The sequence below is a fragment of the Alexandromys fortis genome, unplaced genomic scaffold (assembly GCF_014885135.2).
Source record: "Alexandromys fortis isolate MF-2015 unplaced genomic scaffold, M_Fortis_MF-2015_v1.1 scaffold_39, whole genome shotgun sequence".
Classification (NCBI taxonomy): domain Eukaryota; kingdom Metazoa; phylum Chordata; class Mammalia; order Rodentia; family Cricetidae; genus Alexandromys; species Alexandromys fortis.
The window spans coordinates 11,669,298-11,687,684 of record NW_026067918.1 but is presented as its reverse complement, the minus strand read 5'-3'; the positions used below and the strand labels follow the sequence as shown (position 1 = coordinate 11,687,684).

Below are 18,387 nucleotides of genomic sequence, written 5' to 3'. Positions count from 1 at the left end.
ACAACAGCCAGACTACGCTGCAAACTGTGGGCATGCTGGGTGCTGAAGCACAATTAATAAAAACTCAGGGACTGATGTTGGAGTTCAGCCTGCAGGTCCAAAACGCAAAGCAGCCAGCCACTGGCTCTTACTTCAACCTCAGTCCAAAATGACGATGCTGCCTCCAGGAATCTCAGAATGAGACTGTGTCTGTGAGCTGTCTCCTCCTGTTTTATATTCCTCTCTAGGGCTGGAATTAAAGGTGTGCTCAACCCTGTTTCTATGGCAACTAGTGTGGCTACTGGGATTAAAGGTGTGTGTTCTCACTGCCTGTTAGTAAGGCTGATCAGTGGGGCTGTTTTACTCTCTGATCTTCAGGCAAACTTTATTTATTAAAATACAACTGAAGCCAGGCGGTGGTGGCGTGCATCTTTAATCTCAGCACTTGGGAGGCAGAGACAGGAGGATCTCTGTGAGTTTGAGGCCAGCCTGGTCTACAAGAGCTAGTTCCAGGACAGGATCCAAAGCTACAAAGAAATCCTGTCTCGAAAAACAAACAAAACAAACAAAACAAAACAAAAAAAGTGTCAGCCATCACATCCAGCTAAATTCACCTTTAAAATTAATCTTATTTTTGAAAATATTTATTTTTATTTCATGTATGTGTTTGTTGCATGTATGTATGGGCACCACATGTGTGTATAGAAGAGGTCACTGGCTCCCCCCCCCCAAATGGAGTTATAGATGGCTGTGAGCCACCAGTAGGTGATGGGAGCCAGGCCCTAGGTCTCTACAAGAGCAGCCAGCGCTGAGCCTCACCTGTTCAGTTTCTTTAAAAGAATTAAAATGTTTTTCTTTATTTTCAAGATTGTGAAATAATTGCATCATTTCCCCCTTTCCTTCTAAATCCTCCCATATACCCCCTTTTTGGCTTTTTCAATCCATGATGTTTTTGCTTTTTGTTTGTTTGTTTGATTTTGGCTTTTTGAGACAAGGTTTCTCTGTGTAGCCCTGGCTGTCCTGGAACTCACTCTGTAGAGTCCAGGCTGGCCTCGAACTCTCAGAAAACCCCCTGCTTCTACCTCCCGAGTGCTGGGATTAAAGGTGTGTACCACCACCAACCGCTGTCTTTTTTTTTTCTTGTTGTCAATTGTTATACACATATATGTACACACAGGATCCTACATATAGCCTGCTCAGTCCGTGTAATGTCACTTGTATGTGTGTGTCTAGGCCTGACCACTTGGTCCTGAGTTACTGATTGCTGCGGTCTTCTCTGGTGGGGACTTGTTCCTCCCATGCTCATCATTCACTAGAGCTGCCTGCAGATCTCTGCACAGGGCTGAGCCTCTGGAGCCTTCCGTGTCCACGCTGGCGTGTCTATGGATGTCCTTGTTCAGCTCGTGTTTTGGCAGCCACGTTAGTGAGCCTTTGTGGGTGGAGCTTCAGACATTACTAGGAGATACAATCTTACAGCCAAAAAACCTTTTTTTTTTTTTTAAAAAAAGATACTGTGTTTTCCATATACATAAAAGTAGCATATGCTCATGGTAGAAATAGCTTGTAAAAGTGAATACAGCTTGTATGTTGAGACATAAAGGGATGGTGCAGTCTGTCTTCATGTGTGTTTTTCTTGTGCTTTCTCTTATGGTTAAATGAGCTCCCTAGGTACAATACCTTAAGAGTAGAAACATATATATGCTGTAATAAAATAACCTTATATTTGCATCAATATACAAAAATCCATACCAATGCAAACGATTTGAGATTAATAGTTGTCTTTTTATTCTATATTTCTATATTATTCCCCATTTTATCTTTTTAGACAGGGATCCCTGAATCTAACCCCCTTTGCTTAGCTTTTCCCTGACCATGACCAATAACAACTTGTGATAAACCCTCCTAAATGATGACAAACATCTCTAACCCACCAAATGGCCAAAAACCATTAACCCCACCTCTTGGGAATGTGGGTATCATGATCTCTAGACTGCTTCCTGCTGTCTGAGGGTGATGACATCTTTAGAGGATCCTGAGAAAACTGAGATAACGGTCAAGCCCTGGGAGGGCTAGCTGTATCATTTGTTGTCCAGTCTCTGTGTGACGGGAAAGTGCAGGCTTATCTGAAGTCCAGTCTGTGAGGCTGGACCGTCTCAGTTAGTAGCTTTGAAGCTGTTCATTTCTCTGTGTAACAGCCCTAGTTGTCCTGAAACTAATCTATAGAGCAGGCTGGCCTCAGATTCATAGAGATCCTCCTGCCTTTGCCTGGCTCTGGATGTAAAATTTTGAGGAAACTTCAACAGAGGTGTTTTGAGAGGCTGCAACACCTGGCTGCTTGTCTTCATTGGTGTCTGGTTCTTTTTTTTTTCCCTGAACAAACACAAACATTTAAAGGTAGCACATACATCTTTATTAACACAAGTATGGAATGTACAGTGTGCACATCTGTCAAAGATGATTTTTTATTCTCTGTTTGAGCAGGCCAAAGGCATCTGTCAACTTTATAAATCCTTTTGGACTGCATAACCAAGCTGCGATGTAAATTTCTATCCAGGCCATATGAGAGGATGGTGTGTAATAATAAGTCATGAGGATTCTGCAGCCAACACGATTTATCATGTCTCATCCGGTGTCACAGCTGTTCCCATGTTGAGGGATTAGCTTCTACACACCTGTCTTATAGTCTTCCTTGGCTTTTTCCATCATGTCTGTAGCCAGGATTCCAGGAGGTTTCCCCTGGTCCAATCTGATCTCCAGTAACTTTGAAGGAATCCATAGCTTTTCATTTCCTGTAGAACCAAAAGCACAGCTCTCCCCCAACACAACACATTGTCTGGCTTCCATTCTGAAGCCAAGGCATCTCTAAGGTATCTAGGCTGGTTTAATTCAGCAGTCCCTTCCACAACCCGATGTCTCTCAGCAGCTGTTGCTTTCTGTTCACTAGCATATAAGAGATTCAAAATTAGCAAAGTACCATATAAGTTCCAAACTCCCTGTGTTATAAAATTTCCCAGCATTATATGGATTTTTTAGATATTACTTCTTGCCAAAATGTTTGGGTACCATATATGTAGACAGAAGTTTCTGTCCCTCTTGGTCCCATAGTCATTCATTCCCAAAGAAACACGCAGAGGCTTATATGAATTATAAACTGTTTGGCTTATTAGTCCAGGCTTATTATTAACTAGCTCTTACAAATTAAATTAACCCATAATTTTAATTTTGATTAGCCATGTGGCTTGGTACCGTTTCTCAATGCAGCATTTTCATCTTGCTTCCTCAGTGTCTGCCTGGGTGGTGGCTGCAGACTGAGCCTTTCCCAGAATTCTCCTAGTCTTGCCTATACTTCCTGCCTGGCTACTGGCCAATCAGCATTTTATAAAGCCAATACAAGTGACAAATCTTTACAGGGTACAAGGGCATTATCCCACTGCACACAAGACCACTCCCAGTGTGCCTCTCTGCCTCCTGCTTTCAGATCAAGATGTGAGTTCTCAGGTGTTTCTGCTGTCAAACCTTTTCTCCACGGCCATGGACCCAGTTATGTAGTGATATTTCATTTGCATTTTAATAAATAAAGCTTGTCTGAGGTCAGAGAGTAAAACAGCCACGCTGATCAGCCTTACAGACCAGGCAGTGGTGACACGCACCTTTAATCCCAGTAGCCACACTAGTTTGCCATAGAAACCTGGAGGTAGTGGTGCACGCCTTTAATCCCAGCCCTAGAGAGGAATATAAGACAGGAGGAGACAGCTCTCACACAGTCTCATTCTGAGACTCCTGGAGGCAGGATCGCCATTTCAGACCGAGAGAGAGGTAAGAGCCAGTGACGGGCTGTTTTGTTTTTCTGACTTTCAGGTCGAACCCCAATATCTGTCTCTGGGTTTTTATTAATTGTGCAAATGCCCCTTTTTAAAACAGGTGACCTTGGTCACAGTATTTTATCACAGTGACAGAAAACTGAGACATGACGGCACTCACAACACACATATAAAATAAAAATAAATATATCCTTAAAATAAGAATTCATAAGGGCCAGGAAGGGTGGAGGCAAGAATGTCAGGAATTCAGAGTTTTCGAGATTATTCTTGGCTACACTGTAGGTTCTTCTTGTCTGGGTTACATGAGGCCCTATCTTAAAAGAAAACCCACCCCACCCATTCCATTCTGAAGAGGAGGAGAGGGAAAGTAGGAAGGAGAAAAACTTGAGGGAACATTTTCCTTTTTTTTTTTTTTTTTGTCTGCCTGCAGTGGAGGCAGGGAACAGCCTTCACCAGAGGTCAGCCTTGCTGGTACCTTCATCTGGACTTCCTGTCCTCTAGAATCCTGAGGGATGGATTTTTCTTGTCTACAGGACCCATCTGGGGTGTGTTGTACGCATTACCACCTTGACTTCTGTGGTTGTGCCATCACAAAGGTCTTGTTCTCTCCAAGTGCGAAGAGGATATGAAATGCTCCATTTTAGCCAAGGGGGGGGGAGAGAGAGAGAGAGAGAGAGAGAGAGAGAGAGAGAGAGAGAGAGAGAGAGAGAGAGAGACGGCCATTCCCAGCTGAAATCAGTGCCGGCTTCCTGGGCACCTGGACTCTACAGTGAGAATTCCATTGCATCTCAGGTTCTACGCGGTGACAAGGTTTCTGCTGGCCCATCAGGGACAAGGAAAGGGGAACTGGGTCATCTTGGGTCTCTGTGATGTGTGTCTCTCTTTACCAAGTGCTGGCCTTCTGTGATGAGTGTCTCTGTTTTTTTTTATTGGTTTTTCGAGACGGACAGGGTTTCTCTGTGGCTTTGGAGCCTGTCCTGGAACTAGTTCTATAGACCAGGCTGGCCTCGAACTCACAGAGATCCGCCTGCCTCTGCCTCCCGAGTGCTGGGATTAAAGGCGTGCGCCACCATTTGAAGTCCAGCTCTGTCACATTCTTTGCAAGGGTCTCCCCTTCCCAGGGGCACTAGTCTCTGCCTTCATAATAGAATAGTGTCAGAGAAGTGTCTGTAATGTCTGTGAGGCCACAGCCACAGCCTCCAGATCTTTTTTTAAAAAAAAGTTTTTAGATTTATTCTTTTTTCTCTCTCTCTCTTTCTTTCTTTCTTTCTTTCTTTCTTTCTTTCTTTCTTTCTTTCTTTCTTTCTTTTTTATCTTTTTCTTGAGAGACAGGCTTTCTCTGTGTAGTCATGGCTGTCCTGGAACTCACTCTGTAGATCAGGCTGGCCTTGAACTCAGAAATCCACCTGCCTTTGCTCTCCTGAGTGCTGGGATTAAAGACCACCATGCCTGTCCCTTATTCATTTTGTGTGTGTGTGCATGTGTGTGTGTGTGGTCTATGTCTGACATGTGTAGGATCCAGTGGAGGTCAGAAGCGAGTGTCAGATCCCTGTGAGCTGCTATGTGGCCCTGGGAACCCACCCTGGGTCCTCTGCAGTAGCAGCGGGTGACATCTCTCTAACCTGCCCCCTCCCCTGACCTTTCTGGTTCTTTCCTCTTCCACCTCTTTCTCAGAAAGAGAAAGGCCTCTCTTTTGTGAAATTTACTTTTCTCCTTCCTTCCTTCCTTCCTTCCTTCCTTCCTTCCTTCCTTCCTTCCTTCCTTCCTTCCTTCTTTCTTTCTTTGAAGGCTGCCTCATTTCATCACAGCCTGGCCTTACCTGCTCTAGGTACGGGAGGGTGACCTTGGCCTTGCGATCCTCCTGCCGCCCCTTCTCAAGCTGTGTGTTGACAGGTATATGTCACCACATCTGACTTCACAGAGCTTTATTGCCAGAACTCTTCTTTATCTGAGAGCAATTCACCAACCACCCGAGCATACGCCTATGAGGAGAACACGTACATAACCTAAATTTAAAAAGCATTACTTCCTGTGACCTCTGGTGTTTGGTGGTTAAAAACCCATTTTCCCACCCAGTGATTCACGAATTCATTAGCTGTTGGAACCTGCAGAAGTGCATTGCAATCCGACAGAGGTTTATCAGACAGAAAAATGAAGTTGCTCGCATCTCCCTGGGAGGGCACTGGCTGTGATTGCTTAAAGGGTTCCTTTGTCCTGAGAGAGTCTTGCCTCAAGAGTCCAGAGCCAGAGCCATCCCATGGAAGCTGCTGCACCCCGTTTCACATCTGGACAGGGGAAGTGCCCAAGCTTTGAACTTTCCCCTAGAGAGAGGCCATGAGTCCAGGGTGGTGTCAGTGAGAACAAACCAGAAACTACAGGTGCTTGCTTTGAGTTTGAACCTTGACCTCAGTAGGGCAGTGTGCTGTACCCCTCGGCTGGGCAAGGACCAGGTTTATCTTGCCCTCCTGTCCTCCTATCTCATGGGGGTGGGTGAGTGACCTGGGATCAGAAGGGGACGGTGTCTGCCGCTGCCCCCACAGTCAGTTCCAGGTATGCAACCCCGATGGTCCCAATGTAGACGATGGGACTGGACCCGATTTCTAGCTGTCTATGCTGGTGTAGAGATGGGGATGCTGTGGTCAATTCCTGCCTGCATGGAGAGGCAGAACACCTGCGGTGAGCACACAAACAGTCCAGTCTCAGGGTAACAAGTAACAGAGGTGATTCCCATGGTCAAGCGTAACAGGTGGGGCCGTCAAACTGGACAGCAAGGCACGTGTGTATTGCAAATGTACAGACCCAGGTGCACGACCTTCTTTACCAGGATCTACTTCCGCCGCCAGACCCTGGGGGTGTTTCCAGAGTGCATTCTGGAACGTTGAAATCCCGAGGGTCTGTGCGCTAGTGCGTGGTGACCAGCGTGTGTGGCTAGAATGTGTTGTACTCAACGTGTAAGATCGCTTGTACTAGGTGCCAGTATCTAGCACGCTTCGCGTGTATTTCCATGCCCAGCGTATGCGCGGGATAGGGAGCTGTGTGCCGTGGTGTGAGCCATGAAATGTGGTGCGCGCGGGATTCCTGCACAGCATCTACTTCCACCTTGCTCCTACTCTGGGTTCAGCTCACTTCGAATGCAATGGTCCAGCCCCAGGCGCGGGAACAGGCCGCGGGTTACCATGGCAACAGATGCTCCTCCAACCCAGCACCACCGAGAGCTGCTGCGGCCAGGCGTGGGGAGGGGGCTGCGCATCCAGACTGGCGACATGGGGGAGGGGAGCCGAGTACCCGGAACCGGGATAAGCGGGGTGTCCCAGACACGTTCCTGGGAATTCGTTCTCCAGCCCCGGTGCTAAGAGCTATTGTGATTCGTTGGGCAGGCGTGTGTGTGTGTGTGTGTGTGTGTGTGTGTGTGTGTGTATGATGGGGCAAGGTACCTGGTGTCCGTCCTTCTGGCCATGCATTTGTCAATTAACCGTGTCTCAAGGAGCTCTGTATCTCAACACAAGCTGACCCGTCGGGTTTAGGAGCCTGAAGATCTTCCTCCTGGAACCCGGATAGAGCAGGAAACAGAAGCTGACCGGGGGTGATTCTGAGCCGTTCGCTCACCGGTTCGTGGACCGATTCAACTCCATCGCGGTAGCACCTCTGGGAGGAATGGCCAGGTCTCACCGGGATCAAACACAGAGATGCCTGTCTTTATTTCGTTCAAAGTAGGAAAGTCGGGCGATACTAATTTTCACCCACGCATCCATCCATTCATTTCAGACTGGTGTCCTGGCCAGCAGAGTGAGAAGTACATGGGTAGGCAGATTCCCAGGCCCACCCAGGCGTGAATTCAAAGGCGCACGCGAGCAGGGTGCTCCCCGCGTTTGCACCCCATGTTGCTCAAATCTCAGATCTACTAATCCGGGCATCCTAGGTGCTAAGTAAGGGGAAGCAGGGATTTCCCTGAGGGGATTCTGGGCGAGGCCTGGGCCTCAGCATCCGGGTTCTATTCTCTAAACCACCGCATTCACTTGGGAGCACCCTGCCGACATCCCGGAGGCTGGGTCTGAGCAATCAGGAGCTGCCTTAGCTGAGGTTGCCCACTGCAGAAGCTGCCTGGGAAAAGCTTTTCTGGAGTTGAGGAGCCCAGGAGCGCCACCTCCTGGTGACATCCGGCATTATGGAATCAACTCTAAATAGAGGCAGGGCCTCTTGACAAAGGGGGCTTTCTGTGTCCAGCACGGACCACCCAAGTGGGTCCCAGGATGTTTCCTATGCTGCTTCCGGTTGACCAAGGCAAGTGAAAGGGTGGCATGTTTCTGCCACTGCTCAACCATGTCCCTGTGGCTGCGGGATGCGGGGGCATGGCTTTGTTTTCGTGCGTGGGGTTTGTGCAGAGTCTGAGCTGGGCTGGTGACAGGTGGAACTTCGCACAGAGACTCTCCACGCAGTGACTCTCCACGCAGTGTTTTGGAATATTTTGACAGCCTGTGGCAGCCAGGATAGCCCAGGGAAACTGAGCATCTCTGTGGCAGCCCGGGGCCACGTTTGGATGCTGGCTCAGGGGAGGCCAAGCGCCTCCCTGCAGAGCTTCCAAAAGAGAAGCCAGGCAGGACCCCTCCTTGACTCCTTTGTGCCCACCTGCTCTGTTATGTAGTCAACATCTTATTTTAAATTTACCCCCTTTTTTCCTACTTAAATTTATTTATTATGATGCCTGGTGTGGCACACTTTTAATCCCACCACTTGGGAGGCAGAAAGGTAGGTGGATCTCTATGAATTCCAGGGCAGCCTGGGCTACACAGTGAGACCCTGTCTCTAATTAATTAATTTATTTAGTGTACATCTGTGTGTGCCCCTGCACTTGTGCGTGCACTTGCACGTGAAAACCAGAGACTAGCATCGGATGTCTTTTCTCATTGTTTTTCAACTTAGTTCTAGTTTTTTTTGACAGCCCTGGCTGTCCTGGAACTCACACCCTCGTCGACAAGGCTGGCCGCAAACTCCACCTCCTGAGTGCTGGCGTTAAAGGTGTGTGCTTTCTCTCCTGCCTCCTGCTTTGCTTTTTAAATTACATCTCTGTTGTGTGTGTGCTCCAGATCGCTACAGTGCCCAGGTGGGGGTCGGAAGGCAGCTTCCAGGGGTTCATTCTCCCTCCACTGTGTGGCTTCTGGATATTACGCTCAGGTCACCAGGTTTGGTGGCAGCGGGGACCCTTCCCCAGTGAGCCACCAAACCCTTCACCTTATTATATTTTCTTGGAACAAGGTCAGTGTTTGGTTACAGACATGCACTACTCCATCTATTTTGTTGTTGTTTTATTGTTGTTTGTTTTTGTCTTGTTTTGGTTCAGTCCTGGAGATCCAGTCTCAGATTCTTAGGCTTGGGAAGTAGGCAGGCACCCACTGAGCCATCTCCCTAGCCCCTTAAGTTTATTTTAAAAGGGAACGGTAAATAATACGCATAAGTAAATTGTCAAAGGTGACGCTAACCAGGAATTCCACTCAGGAGAAATGGTTGTAGCGCCATCAGAAGTGGCCATGTTCCAGGTGAAGCCGGGATCCCTGCCCTGCAAAGGGAAGATGCTTGACTCAGGAGGGGCAGCTAGAAAGCCTGCTTCACAAACAAGTGGGCTTGAAGGGGATGGAGGGGTAGGGACTTAGTATCTGTCATCCAGTCTCTAAGGAACCGTGTTTGTGGGTTCTAACTTTAACCGCCATGACTGCTATGAGGCTTGTTTGCTTGTTTAGGACAGGGTCTTGCTTTGCAAACAAGGCTGGTTTCAAATTTGTCACCCTCCTGCCTCAGCCTCCTGAGAGCTAACATTACAGGCACGGGCTGCCTTTCTGGGTTACAATCCCTGATTTCACAGATGAGGGAGTTTGGACCAAAGGGAATTGGCTACTTGCCCAGGACTGAGGAGCTGGTAAGGGAGTTGACTGTGTTCTGAGTGATTCCAGATGTACCTCAACCCTGTTTCCCACAGGAGAAGCTCAGCTCTCCAGGGAGGAACCGTCAGGTCCTCTAGTATCAGGAGTAAGAAATGGGGATGCCAGTCAACTCTATCTGACCTCCAACTAGCCAGGGCAGGCTCCCAGGGGCTGAGTCTGGAGTGAAACCTGTGTATGTAGCCAGAGCTGGTGTGTGTGTGTGTGTGTGTGTGTGTGTGTGTGTGCGCTAGCATGTACATGCACTGGGAGTGGGTGTGGGTTAGTCTTCTCCAGAACACTTGTGATGTGGCGTCATGAGTCTAAGTGATTCTTGGGCTGGTCAGGACTTAGTTCTGGGCTTCAAGGCAGGGAGCTCTAGAGGGTGGGTCAGGCCAGGTCCCAGGTGCAGAAGTCAAGCACAGAAGCAGAAGATGGGCGAGGGGGACAGTCCTCTGCCCCACAGTCTGTCATCTGAGGTGTGTATCTGGCATAGTCACCGTGGGAGTCTTTCTGGAGGGAGTTGGGCCTGTCCCTCCAGCCCCTCTGCAGTACGATGGTGACAATCCCCTGTCGACGTCATAGTGAGTACCGTCTTAGGTACCAGTGTGTGGTGCTGTCTTCGCTGGACAGTGGTCAGTTCTTACCCTCCTCACATGCAGGAAGCCAGGCCTATGGGAGCGCACTTGTTGGGGGCCAGGCTTGGGACATGCTTGACTACTCAAACCCATGCCGCCCGGACACAGCTCTCAACATGGAGAATGAATAGGTCTCCCGCTGCAGGGCCTGGCCACCCAGCCCTGCACCCGGAGCCAGTCACCCTGACTGTGTTTGTGCTTCCCACCTTGTATGTTTTTGCTGAGCGCTGTGGCCCACGGACAACACTAGCTCCCTGTCAGCTCACAAAGGGCCTCCTCATTCCTTTTCCTCTCTTAGTGCAGAGCCCCCACCCTTGTGCCAGGACGGGCCTGGGCCGCCAAAGGGGCCTACCTCGCAGCAAGAATGAGCTGCTTCTGTTGTGTTTGGCTACTGTCTTGAGGACTTAGCTATTTATGACACACCCTTTGGGGTCCCTCTCCCCACCATGGCTCCTGCCACTATTCTGGGTGTCAGTAGTAGTACTTGCGTCCTTTTCCCAGGGTGATTTGCTGGGCAGGGCCCTCTTGTGGCAGATGTCAGAAGCCCAAAACTGCAGATGCCCTGGGGAAAGCATCTCTCAAAGAAGAGCAGAGCCCCGGAGACCAGAGTGCCCTCCGCAGTCCAGTACCCTGCCCTGTCCAGGCTCAGCGCTGCAGGGTTCCAGCATGCCCCCATGTGGTCACTGGGGACAGGGCTGCTTCCAGGGAAGGGCGGGGTTGAGGACAGGTACTGGCAGATGGTTTAGAGGGGTTAACCTGGGTAGGGGTTAACCTGGGTAGGGGGTCTTATCCTCAGCACTAGTGAGTTGACACCAGGAGGGGAGTGGGGGTAGGCTTTGGTAAGCTGGGAAGGCTGAGTCCATGCCTACCTAGTCCAAAGTTTGACAGCCTGCTTACAACCAAGAGTCAGCTTCTAGAAGCTTCTTGGACAAACAGGTCTGGGGAGGAGATGAAGCAGAGATGAGGTCAGAGGGAACCGAACCCATTGTGACTCCCAACCGGATCTTGGAGAATATAGGCAAACACACGCGGGGTGTTTGAGGGGATGGCTATGGAGGCTCTGGACTAGGGGAGTCCAATCTGCTGTCCCGTGAGCGTCATGCACCCAGAATAGTAATGAATCCTGGTCAACCCAGAATCATATACTATACCAAAAATGTGAGATTTGTCTCCGATTTTTTTTTTCCTTGGGTAACTTGACTACATGTGAACCCGCTGTGTTGTGATGTTAAAAGTTTGGTCTAGACCCACTTCTGCTGGAGGGTGAGTGGGAAGGGACCGCTTCTCCAGGCCTGGCTGTGGAGTGCACACAGCTCAGGATGGAAAGGAACTGTGGCCTCCTGTTCTTTGGGCAAACTCTCCAGAGGCAGTGGACGGCTCCTTTCCCTGTGGCAAATATGTGGGTGGAACCTTTGAAGAACTGGCCTGTGGGCAGGGATCGCAGTGTTTAGGTCTGTGCTGAGTCTGCTCTCAGCTGCCAGCGCTTCCCTGAAGTGGCCTCGTGTTGGGTAGCCGCGTGGGAGAATTTACACTTCGAGAATGGGCAGGCACTGCGCATCTGAACCTTCGCTTCTTTCTTTTTATCTAGAGAGTGGTTTTGCAGACACACTGCATGACCATCTGCTAAGGGGAAAAGTCCTCTGTGAACGCAAAATGCCTAATCTGTCTTGCTTCGGCCTCCTTGCCTGAGAGTTTGAGTCTTGATATCTGTGGTGCCCACTCCATGGCATGCCAAAGAACAAGGTCACGAGTGTGTTCTGCAGACTCTGGCACGGTGGAGTGTCACCACCTCCCTGCCTGTGTGGGGACTAGAACCTCCAGAAGCAGGTTTGGAAATGTCGACATGTAGACTTAGCTCTGTAATGAGTGCCCTGGGCTCTGACTGCAACATCTTTCTTTACCTCTAAGAGGGATCTGGGTGCAAAGATCTTTGGGGTCACTTCTAGGTCCAGTATTCCTAACCCCCCTCCCACCTGTATGCTGGCCGTGTCTTCTCAGTGAGAGACTGGTCTCCATCTCTCCTTGTTTTTGCTTTCTGGCAAGGGACTCTAATCTGGTCCCGTGGTCTGACGGGCTGCCACTCTCCTGATGAGCCTTACATGTGAACTGCCACCCACGCCACACTGGGTATCAGGCTCCTGGGTACACAGTGTTACCCTGCTATGGCTTCACGTTGATGCCTCACAGGAATGGAGGATGAATATGGATCAAAACCTGAGTCCCTTGGCCGTCCCCAGCCTCTTTGCATTGAGGGTGCCTCTGCCCACTACAGTACCTGAACCTCAGGCCACCCTTCATCTGTCTTTTCTTATCCCCTGCACCTCCATCCGGAATGCTCAGTCTCCTGAAGTTGTCCTCAGCTTGTCATCCTTAGATCACCTCTACCCTTGCCTGCTTCAGTGTCTTGCTTGGCTCTGGAATAATTGTCTTGTCTGGCCCTGGACTGAGTGTCCTGACTGAACCTGGACTGAGTATCTTGCTGGCCTTGGACTGAGTGTCTTGCCTGGCCCTGAATTGAGCATCTTGCCTGGCCTTGGATTGAGTGTCTTGCCTGGGCCTGGACCGAGTGTCTTGCTTGGCTCTGGAATGGCTGTCTTGCCTGGGCCTGGACCGGGTGTCTTTCCAGGCCCTGGATTGAATGTCTTGCCTGGGCCTGGACTGAGTGTCTTGCCTGGCCCTGTATTGAATGTCTTTCCTAGCCTGGACTGGTTGTCTTGCCTGGCCTGGAGTGGCTGTCATGCCTGGCCCTGGATTAAATGTCTTGCCTGGCCCTGGAGTGAGTGTCTTGCCTGGCCTGGAGTGGCTGTCTTGCCAGGCCTTGGATTAAATGTCTTGCCTGGCCTGGACTGACTGTCTTGCCTGGCCCTGGAGTGAGTGTCTTGCCTGGCCCTGGACTGGTGTCTTGCCTGGCTCTGGTCTGACCTAACCTCCTCACTGGTTTTGTGCTTCTGATCTAGGTCAGAGCCCCACTCCACCCACTATGGCCTCCCTTGGGTGCTCAACCCTGCACATACCCTCCCTTGCACACAGGCATCTTGCACACACACCCTTCCAACTCACTGGTTCTTCTCACGTTCAGAATCTTGCTAAGCCCTGTGTCCCTGGGACTTCCTGCTCCGTCTTGTACTGGGCACGGCTATCTCTCAGCCTCTCACCTCAGTCCTCACCTGCCTCTGCCTGAGGCCATCCTCTTTCTGCCATCCTCCCCAAGGGCACTGGCGTGGGCTGGGTGAGCACGGTCGCTTCTTGTGCCCCAAAGTTACAAACACCAGAGTTAGGACCACTTTTCCTTTTCTTTCTTTTTTTGTGGTTCTGAGGATGAGTCCAGGCCCCTGTGCATGTGGCCAGGGGATCTACCCCATAGCCCCAGCCTGGACTGTCATGTTCACTGTGTGCCCCTGAGCCCCAGCCCCACCAGCCTGGCATGGAGTAGACTCCTGTTTTGTGTTTCTAGAAGAAGTGAACGGCTTTCTTCCACTCTGGCCAAGGGCTGTGACTGCATGGGACGGGGAAAGAGGGTGGTCTTGTCACTTGTGGTGCTGGGATGTCCTCCGAGTGAGGCTGGCTCCTGGGGCATTCTTCTCAAGCCAGCTCTGTGTGAGGGCGAGTCCTCTCCACTGCAGCTCTGGGTGGGGGCAGGAAGGAGTAGCTGACTTTGGGTGGAGGCATCTGGAGGGCGATGCGGATGGGATCTGGTGGCTTGTCTGCTTTGTAGAGATGTCCTCCAAGCCTCTGCTGAAGGGACCTCAAGGGTGGTTCTCCGGCTTCCAGCATGGAGGGGGTCACCAGCGTGGTGGAATAATCCAGAAGCTGCATTCTGGCTACTGTACTAGAAAGGAGAGTGGGTGAAGTGGGGGAGAGGAAGGGCGGAGGGCAGGAAGGTGTCCTTCAGACCGAGAAGTAGAAAGCAGAGTCTTGGCTTCATCCTTTGAGCCTCCTCGGCCTTCTAGGCCTCTGAACTTGACTGAGTGAGGGTGTTATGTATTGGCCAGCACCATCAGGATCCCCAGCAACATCATCATCAAGCGGAGCCCACCGCTGAGTGGGAGAGCGGACCCTGGAAAGACAGAAGGCTCCATGAGAGATGGAGAAAATTGTATCTCAACTCCATGGGCTTCTGGAGGACCAAGGGCCCCAACTGTCTCCACAAACCCCCAGGTTTCTCTCAACAACCCCCTTGGGGTGTGTACGGTGGCCTGGTTATGGGCTTGCAAGCTCACGGGTGTGCCTATGCCATCACGGGCCCCAGAGGAGGGGCGTCCCTGCCTCACCTGATTGGAGCATGGGTTGCAGGGTGCCAGGATGCCCATCGTTGGGCTCGGGCACAATGCCAAGCAGCTGACACATGAGCTCGTACACATGGATGCTCTCAAAGGGCTCCACCTCCAGGCCTGCCTTGAAGCTGGGACCCACAGCCCGGAAGATGGTCTTCATATCCATGTTTTGGTTGTCGAAACCATGCTCACCCTTGTTGAACTGGACGTTCACTCTCTGCAGGGAGGACCAAGGATTCTGGGTCATGAGTGGGGACCACGCTGTCCCCAGTACCTCCTTATCAATCTTTTCCTGCTCCCCCATGGGTTGGCCCCTGTGTGGGTGGATGACCTTAGGGAAAGTTTGCCATGTGTGGTAAGATGGCCTCTAGATTCCTATGAGTTCTGGGACCCCAAAGATGAAGTTTCACTGAATAACTGTGGACCACGTGAAGACCCTATGACACTGAGTGGGGTAGAGATGTTAGCCTGCGTCCATGGTTCAGGGCGTGCCCATTTGTGCTGCATCTAGGATTCCCTCTCTGGTATGGGCCCTGTTTTCTGTCCTTTCCCCCATGATCCAAGCCACCCTTGAGCCTGGACTTCTCACACTTTACCTGAATCCTGCACATGTACACACACACACACACACACACACACGCACACATGCACTACACATACTCCTGTTGCATAGTGCTGAGTGTGCCCCATGGGTGGCTGACACCCACTAGGGGGTAGATAGAATCAGGGTGCCACCCACAAGCCGTGCAGCAGCCCACTGACCCCATGGATGACGTAGCCAAGGTCACTGTACATGAGTAGGGACGTGATCCTTGAGTTGTTGGCGTAGTGGAAGCTCTTGGGGAAATCTTCCTTTTTGTACACGTGCAGCCTTGGGTGGGCATCCTTGAGGACGCTGTACACCTTCTCCAGCATCCCTTCCTTGGGGATCAGCATCCCATTGGGCCCGTAGTCTAAGAGCTCGAACTCGATGTCCTTGAAGGTAAAGTTGGGGAACTTGTGGAACTCCACCAAGTCGCTGGCTTTCTGGTTGACTGTCGTCATGCCGTGGTCGGATGTGATGATCAGGTTGAGGCTGTCTGAGAGGCTGTGGCGCTTGATGCTGTCCCGGAGGTAGCCCACAGTCCTGTCAACCTGTTCCACTATGTCCTTCCTCTGCTGGGACTCAGGGCCGTATTTGTGGCCAGTGGAGTCTGGCTCCCCGAAATAGAGAGTGACTAGGGCCGCATCCTCCTCTGTGAACCACTTCATCACGGTGTCCACATTTTCCCTCCACTCTGTTTCGTTTTTGTAATTGTGGAAGATGCCTTCCTTCCGGCTCATGGTCACAGCCTCTCCTTGGTAGGTGACGTTCCCACCAGGGTAGAAGAAGGAGCCAGTTTTTAAGCCCTGCAGGGTGAAGTAGTATAAGTTTCACGACTTCTGTCTTGTCTTTCCCCCTCGCCCGAGCCCGCCTGCTTCTCTCTCTGCGCTCCCTCATCCACTTTTGCCTGCTGCCCTGAGGCCTTTTGCTTCCTGAAGTGGACCTTATCTCACAGATCCGGGGCAGGGACAGTTCATTTAGAGGACAAGCAGCCAGTGTCGTCAAGCCCAAACTGAGACTGTAGATGGGCAATGTCCCCACATGCCATGATCTTCAGCATCCTCGCTGCGAGCCTCAGCTGTCTCGAGGCCTCCATTCATTGTCTTCTCCTCCGTCCACTTTGTCCCAACCACCTGCTCACCCATCTTCCCATAAATCCTTGCTGCCCATTCTGTCTGTCCGTCCTTGGACCCTGTTAACATGGGTCCAAGGTTCCTGTTCAGTTTCTCCTCCCCCACTCCCTCATTTTTTTCCTCTCCTTATCAGGGGAGGCTGAGTTCTCACTTTCGTTTTTGGCTCTGAAGCTGGAGGAGCGAGTGCCATAGGACAGGAAGCATCACCTGGGTGGAAGTGCAACCGTGGGGCCGTGGGTTGTTCCTGCCTACCAGGAAACCCTCCCTTTGGCATCACTGACTAGAAGCCTCCCCTGAAGAATCCCCTGGGGCAATGCGAATTGGGACCACTCTCGTCTCACAGTGCACCCGCCTGTTTAATCTTTGGCCCTTTCGCATCCAGATGCCCAGTGGTGGGACTGGAAACAGATCAAGACTCTTGGCTCAGCATTTTCTTATTGAGTCAGTCAGCTACCCAGAGTCAATGTGATCCTCCTCTCCCATGCCAAAGGGCCTGAGGGTGAGACCTACCTCTCCTCTCCCACCCCTCCTCTCCCTTCTCCTTTCTCTCCTCCATCCCTCCTCCCTTTTCTTCTTCCTTCCCTCCTTCCTCCCCTTTCCCTACCCCCTCCTCTCCTTCCTTCCTTGAGCGGGCCTTGCACAGCCCAGACTGGCCTCAGACTCACTGTGAAGCCAAGGACAGCCTTGTCTCTGGATCCTCCTGCAGGTGTACACAACCACACCCGACTTTCTGCAGGGCTGAGGCCAGAACCTAGAGCTTCCTGCACGCAGGGCAAGCCCTCTGCCATACCAGGTAAACCCTTCGTCCGCCTGGGATGGCTGCCTGCAAGGTCCTCAGGGGTTCATTGAGCAGCTTCCTATGCCAGAAGGCAGGATGCCTGTGCCTGCTGTGGATTCCCCATGACCATGGCCTCAGCTTCCCCATGGGCGGGCCATCTTACCTGTCTCTGGGCTGTGATCCAGATGGGTATGCTGCCGTTGTCCCACCAGTTTGTGATACCCAGCGTGGTGTGGTAGGGCCACCTCACCTTGGTGGTGGTGTTGTAGAACATGTTGTGGACCACACCATGGTTCTCAATGTATTTGCCTGGGACGGGAAGCAGAGGGCAGGACGTGTGTGTGGAGCAAGCCTGGGGAAGGCTCGTGAGACCACAGTCGCCTGAAAGCCCTATGGCGTACCAACCCCTGGGACACCAAAGAAGACTCCTCAAGGGCCCCTGTGTGGGCTCTGGATCCTGCTGGAGGCCCCCTCCTCAGAGCAATGACCTCTCGCTTTTGACCAGGGTGCCTCCCATTTGACACCCCCCCCCCCATGTTTCAGGCTCTTTCTATTCCCAAGCCCCGTTCTGAGGCTGGCACTCACCAGTGACCAGTGTAAAGTGGCAGGGGCTAGTCAGGGTGACAAAGGCAGGTGTCATGTATCGCGCCTTTACCCCTTCCTGAGCCATGGCATCCAGGTTAGGGGTGTCCACATCTTGGTCGTAGTTCCAGCGGAAGCCATCAAAGGACACGAGGAGTAACTTGTGTGGCTTTTGGAGAGGCGCCCCAGTCCCACAAGCCAGGATAGCCAGAGCCACGGTGAGGAGGACGGCTGGGTGTTCCATGATGGGCTCTCAGGTGAATAGGCACACTAACAGCTCAGGCCAGGAGTGGAGCAAAGTCCTAGGGTCAGCCAGGCCTCTTATCCTGTGCATCTCCAGAGATGGGATGTCACCAGTCTAGACTTTGCACATGAGGGCTGTGTGAGCCTGGCATGGCCTCTATCTCTAATGGAGTCCCCGGTTCCTCCTCCCTCTGCCTTCATCCTCCAGTGTCCTCATGATGGAGGGGGCCCCACGTCTCAGATCCTGGAAGCTTGGCTCTCTTGGGAACTGCCCTCCACCCTGGTCTTCACAGCGGCTCCAGGCTCCTCCAGTCTCAGAGGATGCCCAGCTAGGGGCAGAGTGGGCGGGCCTCTGTCTTAGGGTTCTACCGCTGTGAAGAGATGCCAATGGCAATGAAAACGCTAATAAAGGAAAACATTTAGTTGGGACTGACTTACAATTCA

General features: G+C 51.4%; 1 protein-coding gene across 1 annotated transcript; it reads right to left on the bottom strand.

Annotated features, from left to right (window-relative positions):
* Window positions 1-13,772: 13,772 nt before the first annotated feature.
* On the bottom strand, window positions 13,773-17,944 carry Enpp7 (ectonucleotide pyrophosphatase/phosphodiesterase 7). Its single transcript, XM_050140499.1, has 5 exons — window positions 17,704-17,944; window positions 17,282-17,427; window positions 15,387-16,013; window positions 14,622-14,841; window positions 13,773-14,407 (listed from the first exon to the last, which is right to left on the bottom strand). Exons 1-5 carry the CDS (start codon window positions 17,942-17,944, stop codon window positions 14,328-14,330), a joined length of 1,314 nt encoding a protein of 437 aa, XP_049996456.1. The 3' UTR covers window positions 13,773-14,327.
* Between the last annotated feature and the right edge of the window lie 443 nt (window positions 17,945-18,387).